The 17,142-nt window shown below is 42.4% G+C and overlaps 2 protein-coding genes across 6 annotated transcripts; one reads left to right on the top strand and one right to left on the bottom strand.

Annotated features, from left to right (window-relative positions):
• Positions 1-2,928: 2,928 nt before the first annotated feature.
• LOC108875528 (interferon-induced protein 44-like) lies at positions 2,929-12,336 on the bottom strand. The gene is made up of 9 exons (XM_018664526.2): positions 12,167-12,336; positions 11,628-11,666; positions 11,405-11,428; positions 11,272-11,305; positions 9,887-10,088; positions 7,814-7,972; positions 7,255-7,423; positions 3,436-3,536; positions 2,929-3,344 (listed from the first exon to the last, which is right to left on the bottom strand). The coding sequence occupies exons 1-9, from the start codon at positions 12,186-12,188 to the stop codon at positions 3,183-3,185; spliced, it is 912 nt and encodes a 303-aa protein (XP_018520042.1). The 5' UTR covers positions 12,189-12,336; the 3' UTR covers positions 2,929-3,182.
• Positions 12,337-12,513: 177 nt separating this feature from the next.
• Positions 12,514-17,142, top strand: LOC127141593 (uncharacterized). 5 transcript variants are annotated; one of them, XR_007812109.1, is made up of 7 exons: positions 12,514-12,604; positions 13,644-13,726; positions 14,283-14,423; positions 14,853-14,940; positions 16,050-16,289; positions 16,621-16,915; positions 17,075-17,142. XR_007812109.1 is itself a non-coding variant. In XM_051069033.1 (7 exons), exons 3-7 carry the CDS (start codon positions 13,688-13,690, stop codon positions 16,851-16,853), a joined length of 741 nt encoding a protein of 246 aa, XP_050924990.1. In that variant the 5' UTR covers positions 12,566-12,604; positions 13,407-13,507; positions 13,644-13,687; the 3' UTR covers positions 16,854-17,064. The 5 variants fall into 5 exon arrangements, 4 of the variants coding, with proteins under 4 accessions (XP_050924989.1, XP_050924992.1, XP_050924990.1 ...); XM_051069033.1 differs by lacking the exon at positions 17,075-17,142 and adding an exon at positions 13,407-13,507 and having other exon boundaries at positions 12,566-12,604; positions 16,621-17,064; XM_051069034.1 differs by lacking the exon at positions 17,075-17,142 and adding an exon at positions 13,407-13,491 and having other exon boundaries at positions 12,583-12,604; positions 16,621-17,064.

The following is a 17,142-nucleotide window of genomic DNA, read 5'->3' as shown; positions in this document are numbered from 1 at the left end:
GGCTGGAAGTGCTGAAGACCACACATACTGGGAGCTCTTGGTGGAGACTCCAGATGACAAAACCATAAGACCTGATGTTGGCAAGTCCACTATGAAAAAGTCTTTCTTCTTGTATTTATACTGCACATCAGATTCTAATACACTGTATGGATCTCATTTGTAGGTATTGGGTGTTACATTCCCAGCGCAAATGACAAAATCATTCTGAGGTTTTCAAAGTACAACAACCAATGTACAACATGAGATCAGAGCCAGCGCTGGACCTGTCTAGATAACAGTGTACTTCATAATCTAATCATAAACTTCATCATGAATAAGCAAATAATGTTGATTGATTCTAACTTCTGGATAAATTATGCTTCCATGTGCTGATGTTACTGGTTCGCAAAGGAAAAATCTCACAGGAGAATAAACTTCATTATTGTCTCTTGAATGTAAAATGTTTCTTTGATTTCCATTCACCTCCACTGTCAGTGTCAAACAGAACGACATGTTACCTGAAGACTTTAACACAATCCCAGCCTGCCTGTGGTCCACAGAAAACAGGCTAATGCATGGCTGTAGATTTGGATACAGACAGTTCCAACATGTCCCTACTAGTGTCAAAGTATCACTGACATGGACCTAATGATGTTTTACCTGATCTCCAACGATCTTTCCATTTTAGCGTCACAACTTTGAACTTTGAAAGACAGGGAGGAATGATTACAGTGAGCAAAACCTACTCCACTGTTCATGTGGACACCTGACTATTGTTAGAAGACAGACTTAACTTCATCTCTTATGTTTAATTTATAATAACATTTAACAGTTTTTAAACCACTCATGTTTTGCTGGTAACGTTTGCATCTGCAAATCAATATTTGCCTCTGAGATGTGGTTAAATAAAAGTATAAAGTGTTGTAAAACAGAAATAATCCAGTACATAAAATTTGAATTTAAGTACAGTACCTAGTACCAATCAACCGTTGCTCAGTCTCAGCATCACCAACATCTTCAAGTTTGCACCTTTTTATTTTATACTCTACACCAACTGATTTCAGTTCAGGAATTCCATGTGTTAAATATTAAAAAGCACTGAAACCATATGCCTCTTCTTAAACAACAAGGAAAAAAGAGCCAACAAGACTAATCAGATAGTTCATTCACACTGTGACTGTAAAAGTGTTTAATACAGACAAATGAAGGCATAGAGGCAGCTACATTCAAACAGACAAGTATCACCATCCTGCAGCATGTCCTTCAGTAAGCAAACAGATTTTCTAAACACCAGTCATCCTCTAACTGCTCTGCATGTCGTCTAATATGAGACAGTGGAAGAATCTGCCAGTGTCGTATCAATATTTGCTTCTTTTCTAACAAAAGATTAGTTACCTAAACATCTGTATCACAGTCAACTGGGTTCTTTAAAGGAGCTACTTTTTGCTTCGATGATGGCTTTATATTCTAAAATATAAAACATACTCTGGTTTGTTTAAGACTTTTTTGTTTCAAGAAAAACCATCAAATGACAAGGTGTGTCCAAACTTTTGACTGGTTCTGTATATTAATGTCACATCCTGAGTCCCTGAACCTCTGAGCCTGAACACAGAGCTGAGGGTCTAAAGAGGAAAATGGTTCAGTCAGTATATTGTTGGAAAACTAGTGAAAACATGTTGATAGTGAACATTTTGCCTCAATGCCTCAAATGAGTAGAATAAAAAGTTGATCACAAACTTTGGATGTGATATAATGTAAATCTATGACCAAAAGTAAAAAATGACGACAGTGAGAGTGTTTGTCTATAAATACAACAGCAGAAGCTGAGCAGCAGATGTGGACACTGAGCTGTGTTTAGGTTCACCTCTTTCTGAATGACCTCAGACACGTTTAATAATTGTACTGATCAGATCACACACAGTAAACTGACTGTCAGAGATCTGAGAGGAGGTCATTTCCTGTTTGTTAGACATGGTGAACATGTTAGATGTGATAATGTCATAAATAAAATGTTACAAAGCCACAACCAGTTTGTATCTCATCACCATCTTTAATGCCTCCCATGAGTTTATAGCACCACACCCTAACCCTAACCCTAACCACCCCTCAGTGTGATGAAGGATTCTCAGTGTAGTTGACTGATAATCCAGACCTTCCATCTCCATGGCTCCTTGTTCTTCTCTTATCTTTAGTCACAACTGTCTCATTCAGTTTCTAAACTAAACTGGGTCAAAGTATTAGTAGATATTTCACACCTCAAATTAAATACACCAGACAGTTCAGAAAACACAGACTCTGCTGTGAAGTGATGTTTAGCTGCACTGAACAACCCTGTCTCCTCAAAGGACTGTTAGACACAACTGAAACAGCACATATGTTTGATTGGAAACACCACCTCTGTTATTATTGATAGGGTGATCAACGAACAGATGTGTCCAGCTGCAGACGACCTTTCTGTACTATACTGTTTCAGTGTTGTTGTAGGTGATGTGTTTCAGCAGAGGACAGGAACTGTTGGTGGCTCCATTGTGCCAATAAAACAAGAGAAAATGATACTGTAGATCTTTGACACTATTTTAAAGGGTAATGTGTATAAAATACATACAGAACTAAAGAAGACTTACACTCAGAAACACTGGGTTCCATTGATCCATCATCAGTCATGGACCACAGAGCTCTGGAAATGGTGCACAGCAGTGATGAGGATCTGTGGCTCCATTTTTACATTACTCTGTGAGTCGTTGACCTCTCAGAGCAAACACAAGCATTATAATCATACCTGTTCTCCAGCAGCAGCAGTGTCTTCAACATGTGTTTACTGTCTTTACTGATGAGGACGTCTTTACTCAGAGTGAAAGCAACATTTTAAACATTTTAACAAACATCTGTAACCACCGCTGCAAAAAACAAAAATAATGATCATAAGAAATTAAATAAAAACAATTGAAATAAGTAATAGCAGCATATTTAATAGCCAAGCGTTAACATGATTGAAATGTTGCCATCAGTGTTGTCAAATAATGAATATATTTTGTATCTGTGACTTCATCAGTGTGCAGTTACCTCACTCCTACATGATGTATGTATAACTGTATCAGTACAGTCCTCCCTGTGGGAAGTGAATGCAGGAAAGGATGAACTCCCATCAGACACAGACAGCTGCAATAAAAGCAAACTGATGACACTGAACATGTAAATATGTTTCACATGTCCTCAATGAAGTCGTCTCCAAAGTGGATCATGAGTCTCAGAGCGCTCAGGATCAGAGAGTCCACGTCATCATCGATCTCGATCTCATCACTGTAGTTCTTCACCGGACAGATGCAGTTCATTGGGATTCCCACAGCTGAGCTGAAGTCTTTCATCTGATGTTAAAGAAACAACGTTCTGACCTCTGCTCATCTGGAGACAACATTTAGAAAACTCAATCACACCATCGTCGACAGAACAACTCACCTTCTTCCTCAGGTGTTTGCTCTTATAGACGTTCTTCAGATCCTTTTCGATTTCACCACAGGCTGTGTCGATGTTGGTGACGATCGCCATCTGAGGAATTCCTGCAGACACAGAGATTAGCTCAGTGTTCTGAGTAGAGCTGCAGATTATTTTCACTAACGACTGATCTGCTGAGGCTCACTGAGATCTGGTTTCAGGGTATCTGATGCTTCAGATGTTTAAGTTGAACTGGAGACCTGGTCTTTAAACTAATGTTTGTCTGACTGTGACTGTCTCTGGTTAAACTGACGGCTGTTCCAGATGTTCCACATGTCAAACAGTTTAACACATAATGATGGTTGTAGCTGCTTTTTAAAAGATCCCGACAGTGTTGATGCCTTTAATCTTCTTCTGTCTCTGCAGCTCAGAATATCATGAGGCAAGATAGAAACTAAACCCTCTGGTGTTTTACATTAGAGACATAATTACTGGGATTATAAACACAAAATTCTGGCATTACTTTCACTTTTAAAGTGGTTCTGGTCTGGTTCATGCACCTAATTTTGACCAAAAATAAATTGGTTTGGAACCCAAAAAGCTGCTTCTCAGTTGGAACCAAAAAATAGTGTGTGAAGTGTGAACCATGGTGACATCAGTGGGTGTGTCCTATTTTACAGGTCACTGTTCCCATTGTGAATAATTATTGTAGTGCCCTGCTACAAATGATAATATTTTGTTTCTTTAAACATGTGTTTGGTTAACAAGTATGCAGTATATTTTGAAATATCGTTTGTCAAGTTGCTGCTGTTGTGAAATAAGTTTGCATTAATGTGGAGAAATTCATAATGGTACTTTATTTGGGAAGGTAGTAAAATGTCCCATGTTCTTAACGGTCTGTGAATGTCTCATGATGTTCCCTCTTTAATTGAGTAACCAAGTGTCAATCTATTATTAGCCAATCCGTGCCTGTCAAAGGTGAGCGTCAATTACCTACCGGATTCTGAGAAGGGGGTGGGACTAAAAAAAGAAAGGAGACGAGGCTCGGGCTAGTAACGGGAGAAAGGAGGGAAAGAATAAGACACAACGAAAGAGCTAGTTGAGGTATTTGAAAGTATTTTATTGTGTGTTACCCGTCACAAAATGTAAGAGTGAGCCATGTTCGGAGCTGTTTCAGCCGGAAACTATACTAAATGTCGGCGACGCCATTTTCTGTTGTGTATTAATGCTGGTTAGCCTCGTTCCCGCTAATGAGGAGAAGAAGGAGACGGTGTGTGTGAGGGAGAATATTTTGCGCCGAGGTTTCTGGGTGAGTATGGACATTATGTGAACTGGTGAGAATATGAACAGTGTCTGGGAATGAATAGTGAGTTTATTAGTTTTGTGAATTTCTGCATAGTGTGCCCCAAGCCTACATGCTGCCGCCACGCATGCTGCTACTGCTGCTGCTGTAGAGGGCGCTCGGGACTTCGCTGCTGCCAGAGGACGTGCTGTTGCACATGGACATGTCCTCAGGACTGGTTTCTCCATCTCATATCACCTTTCTTCACTGAACAGAGGGTTTGAGGAAAGTGCTGCTAACCATTTCTGAATTTCCAAGGATTAGTGAGTACAACGACATGGTACCATAACTGAGTTTTACAAAAGCCCAGGTATTATTATTTTATTTTATTGACTTATAGAGTCACCAGGTCATTTCAAAGGGTGATTGGTTTTCTGTTAATAAACATCTCATGTTGTTGCAATGTATATTTGTGTTTGAATGTGGTATTGGCAGGGCTATGGTGTGTTAAAGGTTTGCGTGGGACGTTGTAAGCTCACATAGACAGTCTAGCTATAAAATCAGCTAACCAGGCCTCTCTGCACCCTAGGCAGGGTCGTATGCTCTCGTTAACATATATCCCAAAGTTAATATGTTAGTAGACTCTCTCCAATTCACCTTCCATGCTTAAGGTGTTAACAGGTGTAAAGGGGTTTGCCATTTCAATTCAATTCAATTCAATTTTATTTATATAGCGCCGTATCACAACAACAGTCATCTCAAGGCACTTTTCATATAGAGCAGGTCTAGACCGTACTCTTTAAAATAGGTATTTACAGAGAGAGACCCAACAAATCCCACCATGAGCAGCACTAGGAGACAGTGGCAAGGAAAAACTTCCTTTTAAGAGGCAGAAACCTCGAGCAGAACCGGACTCAGGGTGGGCGGCCATCTGCCTCGACCGGTTGGGTTAAGAAGGAGAGAGAGGGGGGGAGGGAGAGGGGGTAGAGAATAGCGAAAGAAGAACATAGCATAACACAGGTTCCATATCAGATGTAAGATGAGGCCAGTAATACAGCAGTAGTAGTGATAGTAGTGATAATTAAAGTATTAACTGCTAACATAGCAATACAACTAATAGCAGTATAAGTAATTTCTAATTCTAGCAGCAGGTGTTGAGTGGAGTTGTAGGAGCAGCAGGAGACTTGTCATCACAGATCAGACTCTACAGCTCCAGAGGAAGAAATACCTGCAGAAAGAGATAGAAGAGGAGACAGAGACAGAAGAGCACAATACTACAGGAAAGGGGACATATTGAGTTAGTAACATGTAACATGGGATATGAATCCATATTGAGTGGAGAGAGAGAGAGAGAGAGAGAGAGAGAGAGAGGAGCTCAGTGCATCATGGGAGATCTCCCGGCAGTCTAGGCCTATAGCAGCATAACTAAGGGATGGTTCAAGCCTGAGCCAACCCTAACTATAAGCTTTATCAAAGAGGAAAGTTTTAAGCCTACTCTTAAAGGTGCAGAGGGTGTCTGCCTCCCGGACCGAAACTGGGAGAAGGTTCCACAGTAGAGGAGCCTGATAACTGAAGGCTCTGCCTCCCATTCTACTCCTGGAAACTCTGGGAACCACCAGTAAACCAGCATTTTGGGAGCGCAGAGTCCTGGTGGGATTGTAGGGGACTATGAGATCTTTAAGGTAAGATGGAGCCTGACCATTAAGGGCTTTGTACGTGAGGAGGAGGATTTTGAATTCTACTCTAGATTTGACTGGGAGCCAATGTAGAGAGGCTAACACAGGAGAAATGTGATCTCTTTTCCTAGTTCCTGTCAGTAGTCGTGCTGCAGCATTTTGAATCAGCTGCAGAGTCTTTAGAGACTTGTTGGGGCAGCCTGATAATAATGAATTACAGTAGTCCAGCCTGGAAGTAACAAATGCATGGACTAGTTTTTCTGCATCTTTTTGGGACAGAAAATGTCTAATTTTGGAGATGTTACGCAGATGAAAAAAGGCAGTCCTAGAAGTTTGTTTTATGTGTGAGGTAAAGGACAAATCCTGAGACATGACAATTCTGTAGCAAATGAGAGTTGAGTGGGAGGGCTACATTATAGTGGTTTCACTCAAAACTGGTGGAAAACACAGGCTGGTTCACTGGATAGAACCAAGGTTTCAAGAACTCTGAACTGAACCAGTTCAAGAACGAGCTAATTTGTTGGAGAGGAAGCAGGAAACTTCACTGTCAGTGACTGCTTCATAGTTGTGAATCAGGAGCTTCAGTGTTTGGAGTCAGCAGCAGGTGAAGTTCAGGAGGCTGTGGCTCTTCATTCAATGTGTCACATGCATTTAACTTACATTTCATAGACTTCAGTTTCTGCTTCTCACACAACAGAAGCTGACCAGACTGAGTGACTTTAGACTTTAGTTGTCAACCAATGTTGAACCTGAAAATGAATTCACAAGGATTCACAGAGGAACTGCTGGGTGAATTTAATTTGATAAATCCTTAGTCATGTAAGAGACAGTGACTGTGAGTAAATCCTCCTCTGTGAAACAACCCTCTGAGATCTCTGATCTTACCCAGGTCTCTTGCTGTCTCTCTGATGCTACTCATCTTCTGCAGAATTGGCTCCTTGATCTCTGAGGAGTTTGCAGAAATCACACAAACCAGGACATGAACTCTGTCGTCTGGAGAAGGTGTTTGGTTGTAGCCTGGGTCTTCATCTGACAGAGGACATGCTGGGTTGAACTGGAAAACAGTGGAAAACACAATTACATCATGATGTAGATAGAAAGACTAAGGTGCTTTACAAGAACATGTACAGCAAAATAAACACAAAACCATGGTTCAAGTTCAGGGACACTGGTTGGACTGGACATTTATGACTGACCATAAAACCTGGAATACATCTGCCAAGAGTCTGAACTCTTTCTTACTGCTCAGGCAGTTTTCCAAAGAGCACCCACCGGTTTAATCAGTGGTTTTACTCACCCATCAGAAACAAAATTACACAGAATATTTCATAGATTCATCTGCAGCTAAAACTCAAGTAAACCTTAAAACCTTTATATACTAGTCCACTGAATTTCTCTGAGAATATCCACAAAGAGGCATTATTGAATAATGTGACAGTCATACCTTGTGATCCTCTATCACATGTCCCTTCATGGCCAGTTTGATGTCGTCAGCACGAACTCCAGAGTCCGACCCCTCCTCCAGCCCCATCATATCATTGAAGACGAACGGGTAAAATGTCTTTGGGTTTCCTCTTCCTTTTCTGATTTGATGAGTTTTATACTGAAACACACACACATCCAGTGTCTCCAGTGACCAGTCTGATGTGTCATGTACATGTGATTCAGTGAAGGGTTCGGCTCAGTGAACTCTGAATTGCCTTGAATATTTCATTTGCTCTGGTGGATAAAATCACCAAAGAAGCAGCAGATTGAAGCCACACAGTCCAAGACACATTGTTCTAATCCTGTTACATTAATATACAACTAAATATCAACAGCAATGATACTGAACTTATCAGTAAAATGTTCACAGACAAGGTGTTTGTTGTCCAGATTATGTTTCCTATAAGACGTCTCTGTGGGCCGTGTGGGACAGGATTGTGTGAAGGTCAGGACAGTCACTGAGTATCAACCACCAAGCAAACCAAAAGGAACTTTAGTTGGTTATTATAGCAGTTTCTTCATTACAGTCATGTTCCCTGTCACTGAACTGCTCAAGGCCAAGGTGAAATTTGATTGGTCGGCTGACACTGATTTTAAGGGGGGAGGAGTGACAGCCCCTGGCTAACTATCTTTTAAGTTGTCTTCAATGTCTAGACTCTCTGAACCCCAACTGCCCAGCAACCCTGAGTCTCAGGTGCCCAGTTGTGTCGAACCCTTCCTGTCCAGTCATCCTGAGGCCGGGCTGGCCACCAGCTCAGAGCCTCAGTTCTCCCGAGCCTCATTTGCCCTGTTGACCGCCCAGTCGACTGCTCCTGTGTCACCTGGTCTGGTTGACATCTCACCTGTTCCAGTGTCATGGGGTCCAGTCAAAGTTTCATCAGTTCCTGAGTTATCTGTCCTAGCCAGAACAGAGCATCGGGACCCTGGTCGATATCCGGTTTCTTCCTGTGTCGGCTTTACGCATGAGTTCTTGGATCAAAGTCTCGGCTGCCCCTGTGTTGACCACCACAGCTGACCTGTTCCAGCGTGAGGGTTTTTGGTCAAAGAGTTTCTTCTGTAGTCACCGCTCCCTGAACTCTAGTTGACGGTCTGGCTGACACCTGCACCTTATCTCCAGTTGGTGGCCCAGCTGACACCTGTACCTTGGCTCCTGTCTCCCTGCCCGACACAGCTCAGATCTACAGCTGACGCTGGTTATGGTCATGTGTCTGATGGGTACGTTTCAGTGGTCTGAGAGATCCAGAGAACCTGGACTCATTATCGTGGGCTCTGTGTTACCTTTGTCAGACACAGGTTCCAGTGTTGATGTCCGATGGATGGGGTTGGCAGACTACTGAAGACCTCCATCTTAAGGCAGGGCGTGTGATGACCCCTCCCACTCTGCCTGCTTTTGCAGATAGTGGGAGTTGGGTGGTAGGTGGAGATGGGAGGCTCGTCTGCTCATACCTGCCCTGTGTGGCCTCCCTTTTTGTTCTTCCTACAGTCAGTATGGCCCGGCATCCATTAGAGTTGATCCTCTGAACTGGTTATTTGACCTTTGACTTGGTCATGTACTCCTCAGTGTGCACATGGGTGATCTGGTTTGGGGATGAAAGGTTCCTCTGTATTGGTTTCTTATCACTGGATGATGGGAAACCAGGATGGGGATTCAGGCCATCTTTTTTAGATTTTATTCTTACTTGTACCCTGATGCGGTCTCTGGTTCTTGTCTGTTTACCTCTCCCTCACCATGTTTACCCCATCCCCCCACCCCCCTCTTGCCCACCCTGAGTCCGGTTCTGCGGAGAAGTGTTTCCTTGCCACAGCTGCTTAGTGCTGCTCATGGTGGATCTGTTGGGTCTCTCTCTGTAAATTTTATAAGATAAAGAGTACGACGGTCTAGACCTGCTCTATATGTACAGAGCCTCCAGATAACTTCCGTTGTGAATTGGCGCTATATAAATAAAATTGACTTGACCTAACATGAGCTCTTTAACAGCCTGATCACAGATGCCATGCTTAATGTTGCAACACAAATCTAAAGTTTTCTTACTTGTCTGGTGAAGCTTGTGTCGGAGGTGGTTGCACTGGCTGCAGCAGGAATAGTTGTCCTGCCTCGCATGACGGTGCTGACAGAGTTGATGAAGCTGGACTTTCCGCCTCCGACAGGCCCGTACAGAAGAATTCGCAGATGTTTAATGTCTCCGTTTTCAGGCCTGTACTCCTGCACATACTGAAGATCCCTCTGTTTCTCTCTGTTAAAAAATGGATATTTCAGATTTAATGAATCATTTTAACAACTTATCAGCTTGCATTGATAACACAGACATGCAGCAAATAAAATGAAGTAAAACGAAATAAACAAAAACAAACAAAATGACCAAACTAAAGAAAGGTTAAAGTAAAACAGTGTGCACTTTTTGGTTTCCTTTCAGAAACTAAAGTTTTAAAAATTAGATAAAAGGGTTATTTGATTTTAAAAAACACAAATCAAATAATTTTCTGTTTGTATCATGAAAGAAAACCGTAACTGAAAACTTACCTTTTAAATTATTTTTTAAATGTGATTGAAACTGTGAGACTGTAGGGGGTGCTGTTGCTCAGATGTTCATTAGGATTAAAGTCAGTCAGTCTTTGAAACAGGTGAGAGAAAGGTTAAATACCTGACATTAGCACAGAAAGGCTACACTGTCTGATGACCGTCACTCAACACAAAGCACCTGACAAATACTGAGTGACGTATTTATTTCCAGGTACAGGCTGAATGTGGCAGAACAGAGTGAAAATCATCAGAAACTGTGACTCTGTGCTAAACAGAAATACTCAGCATCTCAATGCTGTTGTGCATTTTCTTTCTTTCACCTGTTTAAAGACTGAATCACACTAAGAGCAACAACCACAAGCACAGGGTGACATCCATGCAACAGCGCCCCCCTGTGGCCACTCTTCATGGTGTAACACCTGCTGACTGGTTTGAAGAGATCAACAAACAAACATGGCCGTCAGGTTTGTGGATAAACTGAAGTGTATTCGCTGGTCGAGATGGAGGCAGTTTGTTGTGGTGTAGACATTAATCAGTGTGTTATGTGTTAACAGTTGGAGACAGCTGGTAAAACTGCACTTCTTCTCTTTATATACCATCCTCCACACTGACAGGTCCAATGAGTGGTGGAGTGTTAAAATGCAGTTTTAGTCTCATCTGGCTGCAGGACTCTGTGGTGTCAGGAAAGTTTAGGGTCTTTTACAGAGTCACCACCATGGAGGTGTGATGGAGAGCTGGACACTGAGCCAACACTCAGCCTCACTGCTAAAACTCCATCATAACAGAGACGTCTGTTAAACTGTTGGAGAAGAGAGTTTCAACAGTTTTACAGACGTCATCACAATATGGGCCAACAGGGGAAACACTGAGCACTGAGCATGGGTCAGTAAACTCACCCCCAAGATATTTTCCTCCAGGGTTCCTTAAAAGCTGAAAAGAAATGAGGAAATGTTTGAGGAGAAGTTCATCAACACAGATCATCACTGTGTCTTAATAATGAGAAATCAGGAAAAAGACTTCATATCTTACTGGGAGAAGGCGTAGGTTCAGGTTCTACAAGAAAAACATGTAGGAAACATGTAAACATGGTGTGAAGTCTGAACACAAAGTAAAATGAAAATACTGCAGAGTAACACTGACTCAGAGTTTAAACTCTGTTGAGTTTCTGCTGAATTTTCTTGTTTGAGTTTCTAAAATCAAAGTTTACAGTTAGAAACGCTGCAGCACCAGCATCACCTGATGTGGCTCTTACCAGGTTCAGACTCAATGAATGGCCACCACCAGGATTTCCCTGTAGAGAGAAAAGACGACATAAAGAAGATCATGTACGACATGTTCCAGAGCTGACATCTGAATGAACAGTGTGTAAACCAACAGCTGAGACTGCTGGTTAGAAAACAGTGACTCTCATTAGTTACTAACTGATTCTGAATCTGTTCAAACACTGACCTGTCTCCTGACCCTCGATCTGACTGTAGTTTTAATGATCAGGGACAATCAGCACTGCATCACGTCTCCTCTGGCTGCTTCACAATAAAAGCCTCTGTGTCTGTTGCCTGTTGAAAGCTTTTATTGTGAAGCAGCAGCAGCAGTCATGTAACTCAGCTCTGAGGTGGTACAGACACACTGCACATAATGATCTGTTATCTGACTCGTCTTCAAACAAAATCTGACTTCAGTCTAAACAGAGTAGAACCATGTTTGCAGTGATCAACAACAACAGTCCATCAGTCATCACACCTCACTGAGTAAACTGAATAAAGTGAATAATGAGAAGAGAAACATCCTTACTGCGTCTGCGTCGCTCTGCCATCTTCCTCCTCCTGTTGTAGTTCTGCAGCAAAGTGGAGAACAGTGAAATCAGACTGGTTTTATATCGAGGTTCCTCCCTCTCTACAAACCATGTGACTTAAAATAAATCCATCGCTTCGTAGGAACATCTCTGGCTTTCACACACACACACACACACACACACACAGACACACACACACACACACACACACACACACACACACTCCCTTGTTCACCTATATTTGTGGGGACATTGATTTCTTGCAAGTCATGGTTTGAGAGAAGCTGTGTGATTTCTTCAAAGTCACATGAAACAGGAATCAGCCAATGATAACAGAGGGAGGGACCCTTATATAAAGAGTCTGTGGCTCATGTTTGTTTCCACTTCTCTGCAGAGCTGCGACAGAGAGAGGATGAAGAGGAGACAGCAGCACTCAGGTGAGGATTCCTCTGATCACATTACTCAGTAAACAGTGCTGAGACTCAGAGTGTTAGAGTTAGAGGCTGTGAGACTGATGAGTGTCCAACGTTTGTGTCTGGAGGTTTTTTCTCTTTAAGACTGAAGTGATTCTCACAGGACAGATTGACTGTTTCAGAGCTTTGAACATCAGGTACAGACACTGTGTGTCTTGCTGAGGTGAAATGAAGTGGGACCTCAGTGTGGTCACATACGGACCCCTCTTCTCTCATTTACCTTCCTGAACAGAGCGTCTGAACCCACAGGTGAATTCAGGTGCAGATGCTCTTTAATCCTTTTGAGAATTCAGTTGACCTCAACCTTTCAGGTTGATGTGAAAGTGGCGTTGATGACTTCAGTCAGCGACCTGTGGCTGAGATAGAGACCACCAAACCAAACTGTCATCCAGCAGAACAGACCCCCTCCCTGGATCACCCTCATCAAAACATTTCCCAGGAAAATGATGTTTGGCCTCGTTAATGACCGTACAAGCCAGGACATCCTGAGAAATCAGTGACAACAGAAACCACCTGTGTTCAATCAGGAATCATGACCCCCCCCCCCCCAACACACACAAACACACACTGTGAATCTGTCTGAGTTGGACTGAGCTGCTGAAACCCCTTTTACTGTCTTTTATTAATGTCTTTCAGACGACGTGTCTTCTCATGCAGTAGTGTCCTGCTCTGATCAGTGATTGATCAGGTGTTGATTGTCAATCATTGCAGCAATGTGTGCGATATCATAGCTGACAGACCTGAGACCAGCTGATTTGACTTGCAGGTATCTGAGCGACGGCCTCACATGAAATGAGGCCCCCATCTCATCGTGGACCCTACGAGCAGCACATGCTCTGTGTTTAGACCGGGTATCTGTATTTAAAGGTCTCATCCAGTAATTTTCCACTGTTGCTTACACACCATATTTACTGATTAATACCTCAGGCATCGTTGGATCATGAGCAGCGTTATTGCTTACAGGGTGAACTTCTGTAATCACACGTCACACCTGTGTCCACAGCTGAAGGTACCTCTGTTGATCCAGATGACCGATCACCAGATGATATGGAGACGACATCATCAAATCCTGATGGCGACACACAGGTGAGTTTACTTCCTGTTTGTAAGAAAACTTGTTTCACTCCTCAGCGGTGGAAAGTAACTGATTACATTTACTCATGTACTGTAACTAAGAGCAGTCAGATACTCGTACTTGAAGTATTAACACTTTATTATATTACTTTACTATGTTACTTTTATTATAGACTCCGTACTGGAATGACAAAATAAGTTCTGGGTTGACTTGCGATTGGTAGTGTTGAGTGTTGATCTGTCCGGGATGTACCCCACCTCTCCCCCCCATGTCAGCTAGGATTGGCTCCATCCCCCATGACCCTTATGGATAAGTGATATAGATAATGAATGGATGAATCAAACCTTCTTCTGCATCAGAAACGAGTGGGGATAGGTCATTGAACAGAAATGTAATGTGTATGTTTACTGCAGCAGCTCTGAATCCAGAAGCTGCTCAACCAGGTGAAGCAGTCGCCATGGTTCACCTGTGTGTCCAACACACACACACACACACACACACACACACACACACACATACACACCTGGTCTAAGTCCTTTGTCCTGAATCACTTCTCTCTGTCCACAGGAGTCAGACTCAGACCATCAGACACTCTCAGTGGAGTGTCCAAAATGTGGGAGCAACATTCAGGTGCCGGTTGATGCTGGGGTGGAGGTCACAGATAAATATCAGCCAGCCTCCTCCAACCAGAACAGGACCTGTGGAGAGGTGAGAGTGAGAGTCAGGCTTTTACTGAGCTGTGGGATCAGAGAGAATCTGAAACATGAACGTTCAGAAACAGAGTTTACAGTCTGTAACAGAGGTGAAGAAACAGGACTAACGTGTCTGAACGTGGGAACATCTTCTTTAAACAGACTAGGACCAAGACCAGAGTTGATACTTGGACCTGGTTCTGGTTCTTCTGACCTGGTCTGGACTGAACTGAACTGTCTTGAGTACCAGCCTGTCTGGACCTCAGCTGATTGATCTGATTGATTTCTGTACTGATCAATAGAGGCTCTCTGGTCCTTCCTCCACCTTCATCTGCAGTAAACCTCCATCAGTCAGAGCTCTGGAGACTTTAATGATCCTATACGTAAAACAGTTACAGTGTTCTGGTCTGTGACCTCCAATGTTTACATGTCTTCATGTCTTCAGGACTGGGTGTCACTGAGTGAGGACCAAGTGAACCTGGACGAGGTCTTACAGGAACTGAGAGGCTTGATACCAGATCAACTGTATTCATGTATGTACAATAATTTACATTTATTGTTCTAACATGTTATTTTGATAAAACAGCTTGAGATCTCCTGATTAGTCCTCAGGATCAGGATCACTCTGAACTCAGTCAGAGATTTTTTATGATGGAAGAAGCCTCACTCTGTGACACCACCATACATTAGTGTTTCTATATTTCAACAACTGCTACAGAGTGAGACCTCCTCTCTAATGCACCATCAGCTGATCTCAGGTCAGTTTCAGGAGTTAAACTTTGATCCAGATCAGATCAATCAGTTAAACTGATCAGTTTTGTAGCTTTGAATCAGGACGTTCATTTTGGATCAGAGAGCTGATGGTTTAGTCTCTACAGCTGTTTCCTCACAGACAGACTGAATCTACATGGATTCAGTATCAGAGTCTCTGTCAGCAGAGTCTCTGTATTAAAGGACTCCGATCTGAACCTGATCAGGACTTCTCTGATCATACCATGTAAAACTTTAACACTCTCTGTCTGTTTTCCCTGCAGCTGCTGAACGTTTGGTGAACGACATGAAAAAGATCCCAGAAAACTCTGAGCATCTGGTGGACCTCGTAGGTCATATGAAGGAACATCTGAAGAGTTTTGAAGGAACATTTCAAACCTCAAAAATCTAACAAAGGTTATCACATTATTTATTCATTTATTCATCACTGAGAAACCAGCACACCACTCCTCTGAATACTCTGTTATATTTACACTGAATTCATGACCACGGTCAGGTCAGGAGTCCAGCCAGGTCTCAGCTCAGAGAAAAGGTTCAGCTTTATTCAGGATCAGCAGACTGAAGCCGGCAGAGATAAACAGGACGTGAAGTCAGGGAGCAGCAGAGGTCGACAGCAGGCAGCAGAACCAGAGAGAAAACGGGGATTAAGGGATTAAGATGTTAACATCAGGATATTTTTTAAACATTTGGACACTGATTCTGATCACAGTTCTTCTACAGATGTCTGTTTATGTGGAGCTCTGTGGTTACCCATAACACCGTTCTTTGTGCAGGTCTGTGGGAATGTTCAGTCGATCTTCAGAGAGGATCATTAGGATTTCAGTTTTATTATTGTAAATGTATAAACATTAACAGTTTGTTCATCTTTCAGCAGCTAAATCTCCATCGTCATATTCATGCTGTACCTATAAAGTGAAGCTCTACAGTGTTGTCACTGGTAAAACCTTTGGTGCTGATGACGTCATACTGGAGCAAGTAAAGAATAAAAGATGGACAGCAACACTGATGGAGGTGACCACAGATCCTCAGGACTGCTACGTCATCATTGTCTTCTGTCCAATCACGTCTCGTGTTGGATCAGATGTGGAGGCAGCCATGAGACGTGAGGAAGGTAATGATCAGACGTGTTTCCACTTGTTCTTATAGTGAAATGTGCACAGCTCATTCATTCAGTCACTGTTTTTTCTCTCATGTTGTTGTCACGTCAGACTGTTTCATTTTCTTAAAATGTCGTCGCCCTCTTGTGGTAAAAATGTTTCAGTACATATTCCAGATTTAGCAGCAGAAACATTTCTCTTCACTGCTCTGCAGACACAGGACAGTTTTCATGTTAATAAGTGAAGATAACACAGTGGACACATGAAGACATTAAAGGGTAATATTCTCTTTGTCTTCACATGAAGTTCATCACTAACCTCTGTCCTCATATTTCTGTCTCTCAGTGTCTCAGAGTCAGAAACCTGTCATCTTAGTGATGATGCATCACACCAGAGAAGTCGACTATTCACCTGATGGAAGAAAATGGTGTGAAAAGTATCGAAACGTCGTCTCTGAGGTTCATGTTCTCTTCCATGAGACTCAGCCGGGCTTACTGAGATGTGACAGGAATGATCAGGCATTTGAACAAATTCAAAATGAGGTGCACAAACACAGTAAAGGCAGACGGCCTTGGTGACTTTCTGGTCTGGATGTGGAACAAAAAGCAACAAACAATGAAGTAAAGAAAGCAGCAGGATGGTGAGATTCATGTTAGTGATCAATGACAGAAACAGAGAAACACAGTTTGACCTTCTCCTGAGTGAATCTGATTTAATATCACTGATCACAGCTGCTTCACACTGTATTTCTGCTCTATAGTTACTGAGTGTCTTTCCTCTTTTTTATTCACATTTTCAGTCTGCACATAAACAAATAATCAAAGTTTTATCTGCTGAGCTGAGGATGAATAAACTCTGACGTCCATG

This window comes from Lates calcarifer, unplaced genomic scaffold (assembly GCF_001640805.2).
Source record: "Lates calcarifer isolate ASB-BC8 unplaced genomic scaffold, TLL_Latcal_v3 _unitig_5675_quiver_1781, whole genome shotgun sequence".
Classification (NCBI taxonomy): Eukaryota; Metazoa; Chordata; class Actinopteri; family Centropomidae; genus Lates; species Lates calcarifer.
This window is presented reverse-complemented; position numbering and strand designations above follow the sequence as displayed.